The sequence below is a fragment of the Balaenoptera acutorostrata genome, chromosome 9 (genome assembly GCF_949987535.1).
Source record: "Balaenoptera acutorostrata chromosome 9, mBalAcu1.1, whole genome shotgun sequence".
NCBI lineage: Eukaryota > Metazoa > Chordata > Mammalia > Artiodactyla > Balaenopteridae > Balaenoptera > Balaenoptera acutorostrata.
The window spans coordinates 97,718,875-97,739,274 of record NC_080072.1 but is presented as its reverse complement, the minus strand read 5'-3'; the positions used below and the strand labels follow the sequence as shown (position 1 = coordinate 97,739,274).

At 50.8% G+C, this 20,400-nt stretch overlaps 1 protein-coding gene across 2 annotated transcripts in view; it reads left to right on the top strand.

Moving 5' to 3' along the window:
* DSCAML1 (DS cell adhesion molecule like 1) overlaps window positions 1-20,400 on the top strand; it is a 349,722-nt gene that overhangs the window by 314,214 nt on the left and 15,108 nt on the right. For both annotated transcript variants that reach the window (XM_057552943.1, XM_057552941.1), the window contains 5 exons: window positions 20-260; window positions 3,631-3,777; window positions 6,074-6,229; window positions 13,665-13,804; window positions 19,721-19,874. In XM_057552943.1, the coding sequence (XP_057408926.1) occupies window positions 20-260; window positions 3,631-3,777; window positions 6,074-6,229; window positions 13,665-13,804; window positions 19,721-19,874 (838 nt within the window). The remainder of the gene's footprint in view (window positions 1-19; window positions 261-3,630; window positions 3,778-6,073; window positions 6,230-13,664; window positions 13,805-19,720; window positions 19,875-20,400) is intronic.

Sequence of the window (20,400 nt, the reverse complement as noted above, 5' to 3'; positions counted from 1 at the left end):
CCCCACCCCATACTCACAGGCACCCAAGAAGGAGCTGCAGAACGGCGTCATCCGGGGCTACCAGATCGGCTACAGAGAGAACAGCCCTGGCAGCAATGGGCAATACAGCATCGTGGAGATGAAGGCCACTGGAGACAGTGAGGTCTACACCCTGGACAACCTCAAGAAGTTCGCCCAATATGGGGTGGTGGTCCAGGCCTTCAATCGGGCTGGCACGGGGCCCTCATCCAGTGAGATCAATGCCACCACCCTGGAGGATGGTGAGGGCACCAGTAGAGGGTAGCGAGCGGGTACAGATCTCAGCTGTGGGCAGAGCCAGGGCTGCCAGGGAGGGCTCGGGGCCCTTCCCTGCTCCTGAGCCCCGTCGTGGTCCTGTGGTCCACACAGCCTCCCTGGATCCCTCCATCTCCTCTCACCCATTGGCTCCTTGAGGGATGCTTGGTCCATTTAGCACTCCGGGCCTCTGCATCCATTGGCTGGCTCTCTATCCATCGCTTGCTAATGCTCTGCCCATCGGTCTCTCTATTGATCTATTGGCCTGTCTGAGCGCCTGTCTGTGCACCTGTCTGACTCTCCGTCCGTGCTTCTCCCTCTGCCTTTTCCTTCTTCCTCATTCTGGCCCCTCACCCATCTTTGTCCCAAAGCTCTTTCCTCTGCACTCTGGGTCCTGTTTCTCCTCCCTTACATCCTCCAGGTTGGAAAAAGGGCAGGAGCCACGTTACCTTTGTACTTCTGGGCTGGAATCTGTCCACCATCTGTTTTAGGGACCTGAGATGAGACTGTGGAGTTACGATATCCCAAGGTCCATGGACAGAGGACTTAGGGCCTGATTTTTAAAACTGAGTTCTTTGAGGACTGGAGAGCACTCCAAGTCTGATGAGTGAATTAAGGGGCCCGGTTTCTCGGGGGAGAGGGTTAGAAAGCAGCAGGAGCCTGCCTGCTCTCCAAGCAAAGAGAAGAGCCAGCTGGTACCTGAGCCTGTGCCAGGAAGGGAGAGGAGATGTGACCCTTGATGCCCCCCAGAGATAGAGCCGGGCTGGTCACAGCCCCCCAAAGAGCAGATTAAACAGAGCTTCCATCTTGCTGCTCCTGCCTAAAACGAGGATGTGAGATTAAAACCTGTCACTAAGTCTGAGCCTGCCCCCAGCAGAGGGAGGGAACTGACTGCCCCAGTAACATAATGCCATCACCCCATGGCCATCAGGATACCCAGCATTCCACCATTTTGTTAAGCATTCCATCCTTTTGTTAAGCAATGCCCTCTCCCTGCCTCATTCTCTCTGAAAATGCAGACACCCTTGGGAGGGAGGATGCATCAGGTCAGAAACCCCTGAGAGTAGATTAGCTCGTACCAGTGGTTCTTAACTTTGGCTACAAGTTGGAATTATCTGGGGAGTTTTAAAAATCCTGATGCTTCATCCCCAGAGATTTCCATTTAGTTGCTCTGGGGCACAAGCTAGGCTTTGAGAGGGAGCAGGTGTCAGTAGCCCCAGAGCACTGGGCCCCTGGGAAAAAGGGAGAACACAGAACACAGAAAGGTGCATAGAATGCAGAGAGGTACAGAGAAGCAACTGAGCTACACTGCCACCAGCTCCCCGACCCCCTCCACCATCCCGAAGCCTCACCAGCCCCCCATCAGCCCCCTCCCTTCCATGATGCTGGCCACGGGCCTGGCTGGATTGAGGAAGATCAGCTTGTCGCCTCTTAGTACCATCAGTACCAATCCCAAGCAGTGCTCTGACACAGTGGTTCTCAAACCTGAGCGCACATCAGAGGACTGTAAACAGATTGCTGGACCCTCCCCCAGAGTTGTGCTTCAGCAGGTCTGAGGTGGGGGCCAAAAACGGGCATTTCTAATACATTCCCAGGTGATGCTCATGCCGCTGGTGTAGGGAGCACCTGTGAAAACCACAGCCTTAACAGCCAGGTCATTACCCATAAAAGGAGCCAAGGCTCACGGAGGTTAAGAACCTGTCCAGAGTTGCCCATCTAATGAAGAAGAGTCCAGGTCAAAATCCAGGCCTGACCCTGAATCCCATCCTCTTTCTACTTCACCCTATTGTTACCCTGTTGCTTGGGGGCAGGGCTGGATGCAAGACCAAGTGATGTGGATTCAGGATGCTCAGGGAAGTCCTGTCCAGGGAGAACAGCTGCCCCAAGACCACCCGGCACACCTGACCAAACACTAAACTCCGTCCACTGGGGCCATCCCAGAAAACAGTCAGGCCAGGCCCACCTTTGGCCTCCATCAGAGCCCCACCTCCCTTGCTGTGGGGGGTGGGTGCTGGGATTACCAACAGGGAGAGATCAGCATGGGCTGTGGAGTCATTTTGCAAACAAAGGAGGAGAAGGGGATGAAAGTTTCCAGCAGCATTTGCTCAGCAGTTTTTCATACTTAATTAAGGCCCTCGTTAGCCTGTCAGATCCTGATCGTTTCCTTGCAATATTAGCACTCCTCCTGGGGTATTCAAGGACCCCTGCTTTAGCAATAGTGTCTCTTCCATAATTATATTACCTTCATTTTGTTCGAACGGGCGATCTGTAGTAGTTTATGACACTGGGTCCCTAATTACATGGTGCTTATATTTTTACACCTAAGTAATATGAAACAATAATCATTCTCAAAGAGGATCGTTAGGATGATGTATTATCATTTAAATGCTCATAAAAATTAGAGTTGCCTCTTGTGGGGCAATGGGATCTAATTACCTTCCATCCAGCCTGTGCCTCCTTTCTCCCACTCAGAGCAAAGCAGACGTGGCCTTTCCCTTTGCCCCCAGCTCCTCAGAAGCCAGTGGAAGTGCCATCAAAGTTGTCACTCGCCAACGTGGCTCTTTGCGGCCTGGTGTCACCACTGTCTCTCAACATCATCATGCAGCAGGGCTGCCCACAGGGGGTGGGACTTAGGTTAAGCTCAAAGGTAGGTCTCAGATGGAGAGGGTTAAAGGCAGGGCAGACCACCCAAGTTGGTCTTAGAGAGTGTTTTCCATCACCCAAGACATTTTGGTGTCTTCAGATGCAAGGACAAGGGACAAAAATGTAATGATCCTAGAGGTCCTAAAGGTGTCTGCGGAACCTCTCCTCCCCTGCCCCAGGGTTGCTTGAAATCCTCTTTCCTTCTTTTCCTTCCCTTCAGCTTGGTATGAGGACACAAGGGTCCCTAGAGCCAGGCCTTGGTTCAGACCCCGAGCTCAGGTGACACAGAGGGCTGGCAGCCATCAGATAAGAGCATCAGTTGCAGATCCCTCCAGCGCTGGCTTGGTCTTCCAGGTTCTGTTATGTTCAGCGGACGTGGACTCCCTGGGCTGTGGTGCCTGCTGGTGAATCCCCAGGGGCTCATGCCTGGAGTTCATCACCTTCTTCCCCCAGCGTTTACCCAGAACCAAGAACGTGCCACCCAGAGCCCAGGAACCAAGCTGAAAGGATCTCTATTCACCCAGATCTCCAGGAAAGGAGACTGGGTTGACTTCCCGGTCACCAGCCCAAAACTCTCACGACTCATTGAATCAGGAGGGCCTCCCACTTGTGTAACCCAAAGTTCCTCTGGCTGGGTAGCAGGGCCCCGCCTGCACATGGACGTGTCCTGTACCTTCCTAACCAGGCCTTTCAACTCTCCCCCTGCCCTGGCAGTGCCCAGCCAGCCCCCCGAGAACGTCCGAGCCCTGTCCATAACTTCCGACGTGGCCGTCATCTCCTGGTCAGAACCTCCACGCAGCACCCTCAACGGCGTCCTCAAAGGCTATCGGGTCATCTTCTGGTCACTCTACGTTGATGGGGGTGAGTCTGCTGGGAGTGGCGGCCAGCTCGTGGAGCGAGAGGCACGGGGTCGGTGGAGATCCATACTAAGAGTTGAGCATGTTCATGGGATGTCGAGTGGAAGTCCAGCCCCTCCTCCATACCTGTCATCCCGGGGTCAGAGCCGGGGCCGGGGTGGGTGGGGTACACATAGTCATCTCCCTGGTGGGGACGGACACCAGCTGCTCCTGGACAGCAGTATGTTGGGCAGTGATTTGAGGGGTGAGACAGGCACGTTTGCTTTTCTGATGGAATGTGTTGATATTAGGACTTTGTGGCCATGTCAGTCAGGGGACAGTTGGCGTGCTCAAACAGGGCAATTGAGGAGACTTTAATGAAGGCGCTGCTTTCCAAGGAGTCTGGAGGGAGGACGGAGCCCATGGGATTAGCAGAAGCAGGAAGCCGTCACCGCCTAGGCCTGAAGGGGCAAGAGGAGGAAGCAGGGCCACCAGAACCCAGGGAGAGCCACCCCTCAGCCAGACGGGCAGTGAGGCATGTGGTCTGTGCAGATGAGCGGCCCAGGACCTGGAGAAGGGTGCACGGTGGAGCTGGGGGTAGGAATGGCAGAAGGAGAAAAAACAAGACAATGGCCCGACCCTTCGGGTGCCTGCTTTCCCCTGGGATGCAGTAGTCCAGACAGGCTTGTGTAGCCCCAGACACACCAAGCCCCTGCCCACTGGTGTAACAGCGCCCTTGCAGTGACCAGGAAGTCTGCAGTCTTGCAAGCCAGAGGCCCAGCATCCCAAACTACGGAAACGAGTTTGCCTCCCCAGAGCCTCAGCCTTTTGCTACTTGTTCCCTGGCTCCTCCCTTCTCTCCTGGAGGATCTGGGACTCCAACTCATGGTCAACCCTCCGTGGCAGCTGCCCTCCCCTTCCCGACCTGGATTCTGCTCTGCCCAGAAGCCCTGCTGACAGTAGTTGTCTCTCCCTGCCACACCCCCATCATCTCCTCCCAAAACACAGAGACCTGAAGGTCTCCCAAGGCCTTATACGATGAGATGGCCTCACATATCTGTGCTGAGCCAGGGATGGGGCCTCGTTTTCCAGAATTTGCTTCCACTTTTCTAAGCCTGTGGGTCCCCACTCAGCCCTCAGGTGAGGAAGGCTTCAGCCTCTCTAGTCTCCAAAGGCAACGTGGATTGATGGTCATGCTGCCCTCTTCCTGGGTCTTTCTCTGTCTCTAGTCCTGGACAGGTCCACCCTGGTTTCTAACCTTCCCAAAAAGGAAGGTCCCACCACTCAGGCCTCTGAGGTTCCCGTGCACCGACCTGGAGTCCCCTCAGGCTGGGCCTGGCGTCCTCACCCTCTGGAATCTGGCCGACTGCTGCCGACCCCTGGCCGGGCCCTCTGCCGGGCCTTGGCCTGCGCCGGGTCCCTGAGAGGCGCCAGGGTAGGTTTGCCGGCACTAGTCTTCTACAAGCCGGTGTCTGGGGCTGTTTTCTGAAAAGCCAGTAGTCCCAGTGGGAGGGCTGTGAGCTCAGGAGTCTGTCTCTTTCCTCCTCCTAAGGCCCTGGCCATCCCATGGGACCCTCTCCCTAAGCCCTCCTTCAGAGTCTACAGCACGTTCCTTGGCAGAGCCAGGATGACAGGTCCTCGCTGAGCCCGAGGAAGGCTTGGCCCTTCCACCAGCCTCGCCCGCGTTCTCTGTGCGGGTTCTTTGCAGGGAGGGTGTCCTCAGTGGTGGGGAGAAGGTAACGGGAGTTGACCCCTTATCCTCTCGGGAGTTCAGGGTGCTGGTCCAGGAGTGGTCATGTGCAGGGAAGGCATCCTCAGCCTGTCATCCCCCGTGGATCCACTGCCTCGGGAGAGCCGAGAGCCCAAGGAGGTGCCGGGCAGCCAAGAGGAACAGCTGCGGACTGGCCGCCTGGTCCAGGCGCCCCTCCAGCTCCAAGTCACTCCTGGGGTCCCTCACATGGAGAGAGGTTTGGGTGGAGGACAGGGAAATGTGGCTTGGAGAGATAGAGAGATGGGACTATCCTATAGGGAGAGTATTAAGCTGAATTTGGTGCAAGGTTGACTAGGGGCTAAGGCCCGGCTGGCGTTTGTCGCTCACCCTGGTTGGACCACTTGGGAGAAATGTGGTCCGGGAGCAGTGCCCCAAATCCGCACCCATGAACTTGAGGTGGAGGGTCCCCCTAGTCGCCGCCACCATGGAGTCAAGGTCTGAGCCCAGTGGAGCAGGCCGGCCGCGAGCCCAGCCTGGCGGAGGGGCGGCGGCCAGGGGACCGTGGCCTGGCCGGCCTGGGCCGCACTCAAGGGCTGCTCATGTCCGGCAGAGTGGGGCGCGATGCAGAACGTCACCACCACGCGGGAGCGCGTGGAGCTGCGAGGCATGGAGAAGTTCACCAACTACAGCGTGCAGGTGCTGGCCTACACCCAGGCCGGGGACGGCGTGCGCAGCAGCGTGCTCTATATCCAGACCAAGGAGGACGGTGAGTGCGCTCCTCCGGCCCCGGCCTGGCCTCGGACCGCGCGGCAGCTCCCAGGGCCTGTGCCGAGCACTGCCCTCGAGCCGCCCCGCTGCTCCCGCAAGGAGAGGGGTGAGAGCAGAGCCCCGTCCTTCGTCCTGTCCCTCTGGTTCGCTGAAGGGTGACTCTGAGGACACTGGGGAGAACACAGCTTACCGTAAGTGGGGGTGAGGTGCCCCAGGACTCGAGCATAACCTCACGAGCCACCGTAACCCCTCCCCCTGCAGCACTGGGTCAGAGGCCGGATAAAGCCTGTCCCCCCACCCCAGGAGCATACTTTTATGGCATCTGCTCCCCTGCAGGGTTCAGCCTGCTGTCCTCTGGATACAGACGGTAGGGATTGGGGGAAACAGGAGCATCACCCCGCATATCCTAGGCTAGGGACCCGGCGATCACCCCACAGAGGCCCCAGCATGGGCCAGGCCCTGGACTCTGGTGTGCAGGGGGCTCTCAGGGAAGGAATGGGATGTGCTTCCACTTGGAGCTGTGATCTCAAAGCCCTTCTCCATGGGGGCAGAACTGGAAGAAAACAGAGATAAGGAACCAGACCTCAAGGGGAGAGTGACAGAGTCAGATGGGGGAGGCTGGGAGCTGAGTCAGCCCAGGAGGGATCAGGGTGGGAGAAGGGCCAGACTTCCTGCCTGAGCTGGAGCTGCACACCTCCAGGGGCCTTGCCGGGTCCAGGAGGTGCTGTGCGTGACCGTGTACAGCTCCCAGCTCCTCTTCCACTTCCTTCCTCACCGCCCCCCAACCCCATCACTGAGTTGCTTCTAACCCTTCTGAGCCAGGCGCTATATCGGCAGAAGAGTCGGTTGGTGTTAAGTGCCTTGCGCACAGTGGGCGCTTCATAAACGGTAGCCATGGTTGCCATCATGGCTTCCTTCCCACGCAGCCTCGGTTTTTTCAAAGGATACAGAGACCCACAGTCTAGGTCCTACCCAGACAGTTTAGCAGCAGGAGCTGGAGGGGTGAGAAGAGTTAAAAGGAGCAGCTGTAATGTGATGATGGAGATGTTCCCAGTGCAGCCCCGCGCTTGGTGACTTGGTGACCGGACCCGCTCAGATTAAATGCTCCTTACTCTCCCTAAGCCCCTCCCTTTCCATCAGATCATCCCCCTCCCCCACTTAAGATCTGAGCAATTAAATATTTACCAACCTGCCCGCCCTACTTTTCCCATCATTAATCCCCCCATCGAGGTTTCCTGGGACAGCTCCAGGCAGAGCCACCTGGTCTTGTGTGGAGACCAAACGGAGACGGTGCTCAGCGCCTGGCCCCTTTCAGGGCCTCAAGGACACACACACACACACACATACACACACACACACACACACACACACTGGCACCTTCTTGGCCTCTAGAAATTAACCACCCAGACCCCCAGACTTTTTGTGTCCTATTCTGATGCAAGGCCTGAGTTGTAAGCACCTACACATGTTTAACTGACCAAGGTGAGACCCCACAAGGGTATCCAAAGGTCTAGGAGCACCATCCCTCCCTACAAGGAGCTGTCGACCCCCTACCCTTGAGCTGCCTACAGAGCCACACACAGGGACACACACAGGCAGGGGCCAGGTCCTAAGGCAGCAGCTTCACCGAGTGGAAGGGACACTGGTAAACACAGCAACTGTGCGTGCCCCAGCCCTGCCACTTATTGGCAAGTCACTTAACCTTCTGACCCTCAGTTTCCTCATGATAAAATGGGGACAGTGCCTCATCTAGACGTTGTAAGAAACAACATAGCTATAGAATCCTTTCTAAAATGTCAAGTGCTAGCAAATGGTAGTTGCTTTATACCTGCCAAGAGCTGGCAATGAAATGACTGCTTCTGATGGACGCAGGTGCCCTTGAGGGAAGCCTAAGCTAAAAGGAGCCTGCTGTCAGATGAGGTCTCATCCAGAACAGTGGTCATAACTTGACATGTGTGTGACATGCCATCATAAGCATGATTTAACTTTCCAATAGCCCTATGGGCTAGGTATTCTTTCCATTTTAGAGATGAGAAAACGGAGCCCTAGAGAGCTAAAGCAACTTGCTGAAGGTCACAAAGGTAATGGGTGGCAAATCAAGGCTTTCTTGCCTCCCTAGCCTCTATATTTTCCATCATACCACTTGTATCGGTTAGGAAGCCTTTGGTTGATTTTAGCAATAAGCATATTTATTATCATATATAACAAGAAGTCTTGAGTAGGGCAGCTCCAGGGTTGGTTAACTCAGTGGTTCCCATCTTTCCGCTCTGCCATCCTCAGCCTGTCAGCTGTTCCTCCCATGATTTCAAGAAGGCTGCAGCTCCAGGCATCACGCCAGACAAGACAGAGTTCAGGATGAGAGAAGCAGTCTCTTCCTATGGGCTTCTCTTGGGAGTAAAAGAAACCTTTCCCAGAAATCCCCTCAACAGGTTTATGCTCATTTCCCATTGGCCACAGTGGGGCAATATGCCTCTAGCAAAGCTAGTCACTGAAAGGAGAATGGAATTATCATGCTTAGACTTACTCTAAGCCTGATAAATCCCCTGGTGTAGGTGATGGAGACAGCTTTCTCTGAAGGGTGGAGGAGCATGGGTGACCCAAGCAAGAGTGAGACTCTGTGTGCAAGGAATAGGAAGGAATGATAGCAGAGGGGTAGGTGGACAGTCAAGCCCGCCCCAGCCGCGCTGCTCCAGCTCCACCAGATTCTCCCATTTGTAGGTGGTGGTCATTACAGTTGTTACTTAGCTGACTTGGAAAGCAGACAGACCCACATTCCAGTTCCAGCTGCGTCATGGGACAGATACCCTAATCTGAAGACTCTGTGACTCCGTACCCACCGCTACCACTCCCCCTCAGGAATTTGCATTTTGCCAAGGGAAAAAATTACCAGAAAATTTAGAGAAAGGCAAGATACATAAAAAGATAAAATGCAAACATATCAATTCAAGCTCATTTCTTAAGTCCAGATCTCTCAGTCTGAGCCTGGTTTCAGGCTGGCTTGGCTGCACTCAGTTCATGCGCTACAAAACCTCTTGCCTACCGCTTGTCTCCCCTGTGAATACCAGACCTAGCTACATGGCCTCGGAGTGCAAAGTTGGGTTGGATTTTAGACCACTTTAAAGGTCTTTAACTGAGGAAGAGGCTTGAACTAGAGCCGCGTGTCAGGACAGTAACTCTTGTAGAAGCACGGAGGATTGATCACAGGAAGGGGATGGGGGAGATAAGGACTTGGGTCAGAGAGGCCTCTTAGAACCTGTGGACATCTAGACAGAGAAGAGGAAGGTGTGTGCTAGTTCAGCAGCAGTGAGGATGAAGGGAGGAGGAGGGACACGTCTAGGGAAACATATCAGAGGAGTTCCACTTCCAGGAATGGTAGACGCGGTAACTCAAACCCACTCTCCTCCTTGCTGGGACACTAGGAAATATGAATAAAATATTTTCTAATACTTGCTTCAAGGTATCAGAGAGCTGGCAGGAAAGTAAAGAGTTACTGGGCCAGGATCCAAGGGAGAATGGAGGCCCAGGAGGTGAGCCTGGTATTTGGAACAGCTCTTGCCCTCGGGGGCATTTGCTGAATCTGGAGGCAGTGACAGAGAAACTGAGCAGTACTAGAAAGACATTAATTGGAGGCCAGGGCCTGCTAGGGTGTGTGGGTCTGTCTGGTGAACCCTCCTCCCATCCCCTTCACCCCCCCCCCATCCCCTCCTACTTTGAGTTGAGACCATGAAGGGCAGAACTCTAAGATTAAAAGTGGACCAGAAGTAGCTCAGCCTCAAATCATCTCAGTCCTAGAAATTAGATTGAGGTGACCTCAGGTTGCTAGTGCCCCAGGTTGCAGGTGCCTGTCAGAAGCAAACATGAATTCTCTCTTTAGGAAGATTACATCACCTGAGACCTCAAATTATTTCCACAAACAATTTTGCAAATAATGTGTCTGGCATACAGTAAAAAATAATGGTGACAATGTGAACAAAAGCCAGCAGAAAAAAAAAAAAGACAAAAGAAACAGACCCACAAGAGTTCCAAACATAGGTTTTATCAAATACGGACTTTAAAATAATGATTCTTAACAATTGAAATTTGAAATTGTAAGAGTATTGGAAGCTATCAAATGGAAAATCTAGAAATAAAAACTATTAATAACTGAAATTAAGAACTCACTAGATGGGTTTAACAACAAATTAATCACAGCCAAAGAGATAAATAGTGAACTGGAAGATAGGTCAGAAGATAATATCTTCTGATATTATAAAGACAAATGAATGGAAAATAAAAGAGCAAATAAGAGATATAGAGCAGTGATTTTCAAACTTTACTGTGCATACAAATCACTTGGGGATCATGTTAAAATTCAGATTCTGGTTTAGTAGATCTAGGGTGGAACCTGAGATTTTGCATTTCTAACATGCTCCCAGGTGACACTGCTGCTCACCCATGGACCACATTCTGAATGTCAAGGACACAGAAGATGTGAGAAGATACCCCAAAGAAGAGGAGAAAGAGAATGGAGCAGAAGATAAAATGTCTGAAAACTTTTCAAAGCTGTGAAAGACATCAAGCCCAAACGCACGAAGCTCTACAACCCTCACAGGCAATAACTTAAAGAAATCCACACCGGGCTTCCCTGGTGGCGCAGTGGTTGAGAATCTGCCTGCTAATGCAGGGGACACGGGTTCGAGCCCTGGTCTGGGAAGATCCCACATGCCACGGAGCAGCTGGGCCCGTGAGCCACAATTGCTGAGCCTGCGCGTCTGGAGCCTGTGCCCCGCGACGGGAGGGGCCGTGATAGAGAAAGGCCCGCGCACCGCGATGAAGAGCGGTCCCCGCACCGCGATGAAGAGTGGCCCCCGCTTGCCGCAACTGGAGAAAGCCCTCGCACGAACCGAAGACCCAACACAGCCAAAAATAAATAAATAAATAAATAAATAAATAAATAAATAAGAAAATCCTTTAAAAAAAAAAAAAAAAAAAGAAATCCACACCTAGGCTTATCATAATAGAGCTGCTAAAAAACAAACACAAAGAGAAAAATCTTAAAAGCAACCGGAGGAAAAAAAGACCACTTACCTTTAAAGGAGCAAAAATTAGATTGTCAGCTAACTTATCAGAAACAATGGAAGCCAGAAAACAATACAATGGTATATTTAAAGTATGTATGAAAAAATAGTTATCAACCTGTGATTTTTATACCTAGCAAAAATATTTTTCAAGATTAAGATGAAATAAAGACATTTTCAGACAAAAAAAATACTGAGAGAATTTATCATCAACTACCTATCCTGGAAGAAATACTAAAGGCTATTCTTTCACTAGAAGGAAAATGATTGCAGGTGGAAACTCAGTGATGTAGGAAGGAAAGAAGACCAATTAACGGTGAATATATGGGTAAATCGAAATCAATATTGATTGCATAAAATGGTGATCATGTCATCATCTTGAAGGGGTATCTAAAATATATACAGAATTAAAATATACAACAATGGCATGTAAATTGAGAGAGGGTAAATGCAAGTTCTAAGTCCTTGCATTGTCTGAGAAGAAAAGTGCCAATTAATAATGTTAGACTTTGGTAAGGCAAAGATTCACATTGTAATCTAAAAGTAATTAAAGACTGTATTATAGCAAAACTAACAGAGAGGGGGAAATAGAGTATTTTTAATACTCAATCCAAAAGAAGGCACAAAGGAAAAAACAATAGGTGGGACAAATAGAAAGTATTCAGTAAGATGGGATATTTAACCCCAAATATATCAGTAATAGCATTAAAGATAAATTGACTAAATTCTCCAATTAAAAGATAAAGGTTGCCAGATTGGCTAGCAATGAAACAAAACCCAAATATGTGCCGTTTATAAGAGACATCGAAAACATAAAGGTGTAGAAAAGTTAAGCATGAAAAGATGGAAAAAGATAGACATACCATGAAAAACTAAGAGAAAACTGGAATATTAATATCAGATATAGTATGCTTTAAGGCAAAAAATCATTCTTAGAAGGACACTTTGTTATGGTAAAAGACTTAATTTACTAGGCAAATAAAACAGTTCTAAATTTTTATGAACTTAATAACTTTGAAATACATAAAACAAAAACCAACAGCACTACAGGGATAAATAGATAAATCTATAATCGTAGTGGGAGATTTCAACATATTTCTCTCAGTAACTGATAAGAAAAAAAAAGTATGCAACAACAGAGAAGATTTGAACACTGCAAATTGCCCCAGTGGCTATCCATAGACCCCCTTGCATCCCGAAACTGCAGAGACCCCTAGCAGAGGTAAATGGCAAGGCTGTAGCAGTGAGGAAAGGCAGAGTTAAGGATGATTGCCAGCTTCTGGGTTCAGGTCCCTGGATGGATGATGATGCTGTTTTTAATTATTTTATTTAACCTAGAATTGTTTACCACTTATTAGATTTAAAAAATTGAGGTAGGTGCTAAAAGCTGAGAGTCAGGGGAGGGAATGCAAAAATACTAGTTGTTACAATCTATTGAGTGTCTTCTATGTGTTAGGCACCATGCCAGGTGCTTTATTTTAATTAGCACTAATTCTCACTACAGACCTTTAATGTGGTTGTTATGTCCCTATAGATGGGGAAACTGAGGCTCAGAAAGGTAAAATAAGTTGAATAGGATACCATCACAATCTTCAAAGGAGCATAAAAGCTCCCAGGAGGGAAGACAAGTCACAACAATACAAGGGAAAGACCAAGAAGGAGACTGTGGGCTGCAAACAGGATGCTTCCAGTCTCCCAGGCAGAGCCCTGGGGTCCCAGCCAGGCCAGGCAGGCTCAGACATGGGAGCAAGGGGAGGTCAGAATCCATACAGATTGGATCCACTTAGGATGGATTTCTCAGCCAATTCTAAAGTAGACTTTCCCTCCTGAAAAGAGAAAGGGCCTAGCCAGCCCCCCAAGGGCTGTGTCCTGAGCACATGGCAAGGAAACACAGTCACCCACTGGCTGACCACTGACCCTTGACCCTCGGGAGGAGGTCTGCTCTGTGAGTCTCTAGAGTCCCCAGCCTCAAGGAGCTCACAGGTCAAAAAGCAAAGTGACCTGTATATTTGTTTGGCCTAAGTACAAGCTTTGTTAGTAGAGCATTGGGGCGGGGATCAGATTAGGGTCATTGGGATCAAGATGAATTCCTTATGGGTTCTGTTTCTTTCTTGTGTATCTTAAGTCCTTGGTTCTGGCCAAACAGTTCTGAAACTGGCCACTCCCAGTGCTTCCATCTCAGAGACTTTGTTACAAGCCCCTAATAATCACCACCTGTTTGCCATGCTAGAACCTCCTCCTTTAAACCACAGCTCAGAGATGCCTCCTTCAGGAAGCGCTCCCAGATTGATCTGCCTCGCTCTCCCCACCCTGTCATTCTTTCCCAAAGGCTTTGCTCCTCCTTTCTCTAAACTGACCCGACCTTCCCCTGCTCAGTTCCAGGTCCCCCCGCTGGCATCAAAGCTGTCCCTTCATCCGCTAGCAGTGTGGTTGTGTCATGGCTCCCCCCAACCAAGCCCAACGGGGTGATCCGCAAGTACACCATCTTCTGCTTCAGCCCCGGGTCTGGCCAGCCGGTAAGTGGGCCCAGGGCCAAATGATGAGCAGGACAGGAGAAAGAGAAAGTACCTGTAGATCAGCTGGCTTCTGGGCCAAACCCTGGGGCTGCTTATATCTGTGCTTCTGCTTGGATTCATGGATAAGTATGGGCACTGGTCACCCAAGAGTGGCTAAAGCCTTACCCCAGTCCATCTTGGGTCAGTCCTCTGTTCCAGGGGCTGCAAGATTATCACAAGCCCTGGAAGCTCCTTTGAGTCAGGGGTCACGTTCAAGCAGGTGGGAGGACAGGGCCTCGGCTCTTCTGGTCTGGCTGACCAAGGAAGCTCCTAGCAGATCCCAGAGCTCTGGACTGGGGACTCGCTGGCCCACGGCCTTTGGAAATGAATCAACTTTTCAGTATGATCAGTCCGGGCTTGGAGGGCTGCTGGAGCTCTACCCTGAGCGGCCCCCTCAGCATTTCGCCAGTTGAAGAGAGAGGAGAAGATGGGGGACAGATGGGGGAAGGCAAAGGCATCTCTCTCTGGGCCAGGGTCTGGGCCTAGCCTAGGGGAGAGGGCTGAGAGATAGCTCTATCTGCCCAAACCCGGGAGCAAAGTGGGCAGCCCCCAGGCTGGGGCACAGAGCGGCTGGCTAACCCCTGCCCTCTACTGAGGGCTGCTAAGAGGGACGAGAGGATGAGGGTGCCGTGGGATCTGCACCCATATCCCATAATAGGCATCCTTCCCTCTGCCTCTTTCCTTATCTCCAGCCACTCAACCAGAGTTCTGCTGGGTGACTGCTCTGGAGCACACCTCTTATAGTTACAAGAGCAGGTGCAAAGACACCTGCCCTTGGGGCGCTTCCAGTCTAGTAGGAAAAGCAGAGGGGTGCTCCCTCGGGGGGGGGGGGGTGGCGTGAGTACTATCAAGAGATGTGCTCAGGACCGGGGAGAGCAGGGGGCAGAAGGAGGCCAGCTTCTCCCTCCATCAGCAACTTGTGATGTGACAGCAGCCCCAGCACCTGCAGATGAGCTTCTGGCAGCCCAGAAAGCTGCCCTGAAATTGCTCGGTAATTGTGTCATCATCTCATCCTCTGTTCTCTGCTTTCCTGTGGCCTTTCTGAATTACCCTCTGAGCTGTAGGTGGCCCCGCTCCTCACCAGTGAGGCCAGAGTTCTATTACCAGAGGGGAAGCCCAGAAATGTCTTTTCAATGACTCCGTCCCCTCCTCTCCATCCTCACAGCCACTACGTCACATGCAGAAAAGTACATATATGATGACTATACAACTCCATGAATTTTCACACATCCAAGTATGCAGAAGGGGGGATTCCCAGAGCAGGGAACAGGACAACACCCCAGAAGGTCACCACCCTCCCCCTGCAGGCGTAACCACCATCCTGACTTCAGATTAGCACTGCCTCTTTTTGTACTTTATATTACACACACACACACACACACACACACACACCATTTGCCTAGCTTCTTTGACCCAACATTATTTTGAGTTTGTGAACTTCATCCATATTGTTGTGTGTGGTTAGAGATCATTCACTGTCACTTCTGTATAATTTTCAATTACGTGTGTGTGTCACAGTGTATTTATCCATTGTGTTATCCGTTGATAGGCATTTGGGTAGTTTTCCGTTTGGAGCTATTACAGATGGTGCTGCTGTGAAAACACTTGTCCGTGTCTCTTGGTGCTCTTGTGTATGCGTTCCTGTTGGGCCTATGAGAGGAACTCCTGGATCACGGGGTCTGCAGGTGTTAGGTTGAGAACACCCTGCCCTTGTTGGGGGGTTGTACCAATTTTCCAATCAACATTTTCAGCCATGTCTTCTGCCCCTTTTGCCCCCCTCCTCCTGCCCCTCCCACACACACACATCCTAGGCTCTTGTTACACTCGGCTTGTCACCGTCTGGACAGCCGCTCTGCCTTTCACCCCCCACCCCTCTGCCCCTGCGGATCCTACCGCCCATGGCATGTTCTTCATCCTCTAGCACACGCTGAATGCATTCGCTGGCAGTTAGCTGCTCACTCACCTGTCTCCCACACTGGTCTGAGGGGCTCTGTGAGAACAAGGGCAGCATCTACCTATTCATCTTTGGGTCCCCAGCTGCGGAACATGGTGCCTGGAACATCATTGTCACAGAATACATGTTTGATGAATGAATTACTAGCAGCCTGACAATTGTAAAGCCTTAGACATTGGGCAAGTTTCCCTTCATAAATTGATGAGAGGGTGGGAACTCATTCTCCAGCTTGGGTTTGTATGGTCATTACTTCCTCTGATAATGAAGTCTTTCAAAGGGATTGGTATCTGGGAACACAGCCTCCTCATTAACTCAGGCTCCAGGATCCCCAGTCAACTGGCTGGGGACACATCTGCCAGGCTCCGGAGCAGAGTGCCTGGTCCCCATGCCCTCCTCCTGCTGCTGGAGACCTGGGGACCCTCCCTCCTTCCTCTTCATGCCCCGAGCATGGAGGAACCTCCTCTCTCCTGGGGAGATTTCCCATCAGACATTGTCACATGGGGGATGGGGCAGGTGTGCTAGTGTGATGGAACTGCAGTTCAGCCATGTTGCAAGGCAGGGACTGGGCTGAACGAGGGACCAGGGGACCTAACCACCACGTGTGATTGTGTAATATGATTGCTTTGCAGAAATACATTCCAGATTCCAAACAACTGCATCACAAATTCATTTATGAAAGAGCTCCAGGAGTGAGGGCACACTCGTGTACATGTGATGGTGCAAGACTGTGGGAGTGAGTGTGGGGTGAGAGGCAAATGCACGTGAGTCTGAGTGTGTGTGTACATACTGGAGTGTATGAACTTGTGTGTGCGGAATCCTCAGGATAGATGTGGGAAACTACATATGGTGCAGGATCCCAGGAATTACACCCTGGGGCTGGCCAGAGCTGCATTGAGTCCTGTTAGAAATTTTACCAAACAATTACTCTCATTCCCTAAAGATAAACATTGGCAATGTTTTGGTGTATAATTTTCTAGTCTTTGATCTGTACGTATACCATGGTTTTGTTTTGGTTTTTTTACAAAATTAAAATAAAATTTCACACAATGTGATATAATCTGCATTTTTCATGCAACATGTGAAGGCACTTTCCCACACCATTGAATATTCTTTTTTATTGAAATATTCTTGACATCAAATATTCTTTTTTTTTTTTTTCTTTTTGGCTGCACCACATGGCTTGTGGGATTTTAGTTCCCCGACCAGGGATTGAACCCAGGCCCTTGGCAGTGAGAACGCAGATCCTAACCACTTTACCACCAGGGAATTCCCATGACATCAAGTATTCTTTTAAAATATTATCTGTATGTACATAATCTATTTAACCAGTCCCCCAATTATTCTATATTTAATCTGTTTTTAATTTTTCACCATTATGATGTTTCATTGACAGTTCTTCATAAAAGTTTTTATGTACACGTTTTATTTTTTTCTTAGGTTAAATTTCTATAGGAATTCCTGGGTCACAAAGAGTATGAATATTCTTAAGGTTTGCATACACGTTTGCAAATTACTCTTCAGGAATTTTGCACCAATTTATACTTCTTATACAGCATTATAAGTAGTATATACTTTTTCCTTGCACCCATACTAATCCAAGGTATTATATATTTTTCTTTTTTTGACAGTTGGGATTTTTTAAAAAAGAGGTCTTGTTTTAAGTTATATTTCTTGGATTACTAGTTAGGTTGATTATTGCTATGTGTTTTCTGGCTGTTTTTTTCATCTTTGGGTAATTGTCAATTCATGTCCTTTGTCCATTTTTTATTTGGGTGTATCGTGGTTTTCTTCTTATTGATTTGTAAGTGCTCTTTACATATTAAGGATAATAACCATTTTTGATCATATATGTTGCAAGTATTTGCTTGCCTTTGATTCTAGTTTTTATTATACCATAGGTTTTCTTTTTGTATAATTTAAATTTATAAATCATTTTCATTTATGATTTTTGCCTTTATTTTTGTTTTTAGGACAGATAAATATTAACCTATAGTTTCTTCTTTCATAGTTTTACCTTTTTTTAACCTTTGATTCACCGGGACTTTATTTGGGAGTAGAGTTGTGTATTTCTGAAAGTGATTTCAGGACTTTCTTAGGGAATCCAGGTTAAAAGAAGGCACCCAGGATCTGGGTAATATGCTAATGCCTTCAGGGGGAAGCCAAAGCATTCCTGCCCTGTGTAGACACAAATGTACATTCAGGTACACACTGACACACACAAGCAAGTACACTCAACTTTTCTCTACACATGCATACACACACACACCTCCACCCTCACAGAAAAATGTGCCAGGAGAAGACCATTTCCCCGTTTACAAAAGACTTGCACACCCCTTGCCTCATATGTGCCTCACTGTAACCACACAGGGTAGGCCGAGCTGTATTGCTTTCTCAGTTTGCAGGAGAGAAAACTGAGGCCCCAGAAACCATGGGAGACACTGTGGATCATATAGCAAGTGAGGCAAGCAGGTATCAAAGCCACCGCCCTGCCCTGCCTCGTGCTCAGATATGACCTGCAGATACCCACACGGTCCCCCAGTGCTACAGCCTGAGAGGACTTCCCAACTACTAGGGCTCAGGGTGGCTTTCAGGGACCTCCTGGATTCAAGGCCAGACCTCCACAAGGGAGGCAGGAGGAGGAGTTTGCCAGGGAGCTCTGTGTGTGTTGTGGGGATGCCTGTACCTTCTCCCGCGCATCTCCCTGCAGACAGTCTGGGGCCAAAAAGGATGTTTTCTCCTATTATAAGTCACTGGGCCCCTCAGCCCTCCCATGCCGGACAGAGAATGTCCTTCTGTGACCCCATATCTGTCTGGAGGTCTGTCCCTCAGCACATGTGTGAATGTGTCTACATGTCCGTGTGTGTGAGCGTGTGCATGTAGGTGTGTATGTGCAGGATCCCGTGACTGCAGAGATAACTAATTATTAGCTCCCTCTGGCCTTGGGGGCCCCCCCATCTGTTCCGGGGCTGCTCCCCCTCCCTAGACTTCCTCCCTGATTTCAAAGATGCCCTGGTGCTGTCCTGCTTTCCCTTCCCCACAGCTGACCAAAAAATAAAATAAAATGAAAGTCAGCCCCATCCCGCCTGCACCAGGGAAGGGGCTGACAGGAGGTCTGCAAACTAGTGCTTATCAAAAGCTCCTTCTCAAATTCATTTCAATATCTGAGCCTCTGGTTTCCAAGGCAACGTAATCTTTTCATCAAAGCAACTGGTAAAACCACTGGGATCCGATATTGTTTTGTTGGCAACTTGTCAAAACTGTCATTTGGTTAAAAAAATTTTATAGATTTATATAACCTACAAATATATATATGGTGATCTATACCACTAATCATCATTAATAAAGTGCTGCCCCCTGAAGGTTTCTTAGTTCCCTCTCCCACTCCTTCGTCCCCCAGAGGTGGGGGGGGGGAAGGGGGGAGGAATGAAGGAGCAGTAATTAGACAGTAGGGCTGGGAGGTGACTCTGAGTGGGGACAGGCTGGGGGAGCCTGTCTACAGCCCTAATAAGGCAAATGTAGTCATTTAGCTTCTTCCCAGAGACTCCCTTTACTCAGTGTTCTCCTGAGACCCTCCGTCCTCCCTTCTCCCTCCTCCTCCGTCTCTCACTCAGAACACTCACATTTCCTGGCCTGTAGCCACAGTGGCCAGCGCCTAGATCAGCACAAGAGGTAAACTGAGGCTGACCCAGCAACACGCCAGAGCAGGCCCGTCAGCTCCCAGGGCCGAGCCCCGTGCCGAGTCCAGGGCAAACTCTGTTCAGTGTGGCTCCAAAACCAGAAAGGGCAGACAGGCAGGATCCTGCCTCCCCGGCCCCCAGCCCGGCCATCACCTCCTCTGAGCCCAGGGCCCCCAGCAAGGCTGGAGGCGGAGGTGGAGGCCCAGGAGCCTTGGTTCTTAGCATGCGTTCGCCTCTGCCCCGCAGGCTCCCAGCGAGTATGAGACGAGTCCGGAGCAGCTCTTCTACCGGATCGCCCACCTAAACCGAGGACAGCAGTACCTGCTGTGGGTGGCTGCCGTCACCTCTGCCGGCCGGGGCAACGGCAGCGAGAAGGTGACCATCGAGCCTGCTGGCAAGGGTGAGCAGCCTGGGACTGCGGCAGGGGGCAGAAGCCGCCCCGGCCTAGAATTCTGGTTCTCCCCGGGGAGGGGATGTCCTCCCTCCACCCTGTCGGTGACCTGGCTGTAAGGGGAGGGCGGCCGCCCGCCTCCCTCCTGCACGCACCAAGACCGGGCCTCTGCTGCCCCCTGACTCCCAGAAAGCCTCACAACAGGCTCGAGGCAGCACCGCCAGCCAGGGGCGCTGGGCGTAATGCACCCTGGTCCCCAACTCCCAACTCCAGCCCAGCTCAGCTGGGCGTAATGCACCCTGGTCCCCAACTCCCAACTCTACCCAGCTCAGCTGGGCGTAATGCGCCCTGGTCCCCAACTCCCAACTCTACCCAGCTCAGCTGGGCGTAATGCGCCCTGGTCCCCAACTCCCAACTCCAGCCCAGCTCAGCTCCTCCAAAGGGGACTGAGGTGGGGTACACTGCTTCCACGGCGCAGAGAGCTGCCAAGACGGCCCCCTCCTTCCAAAGCCGGGGCACCTCAGGCAGGGGTGAC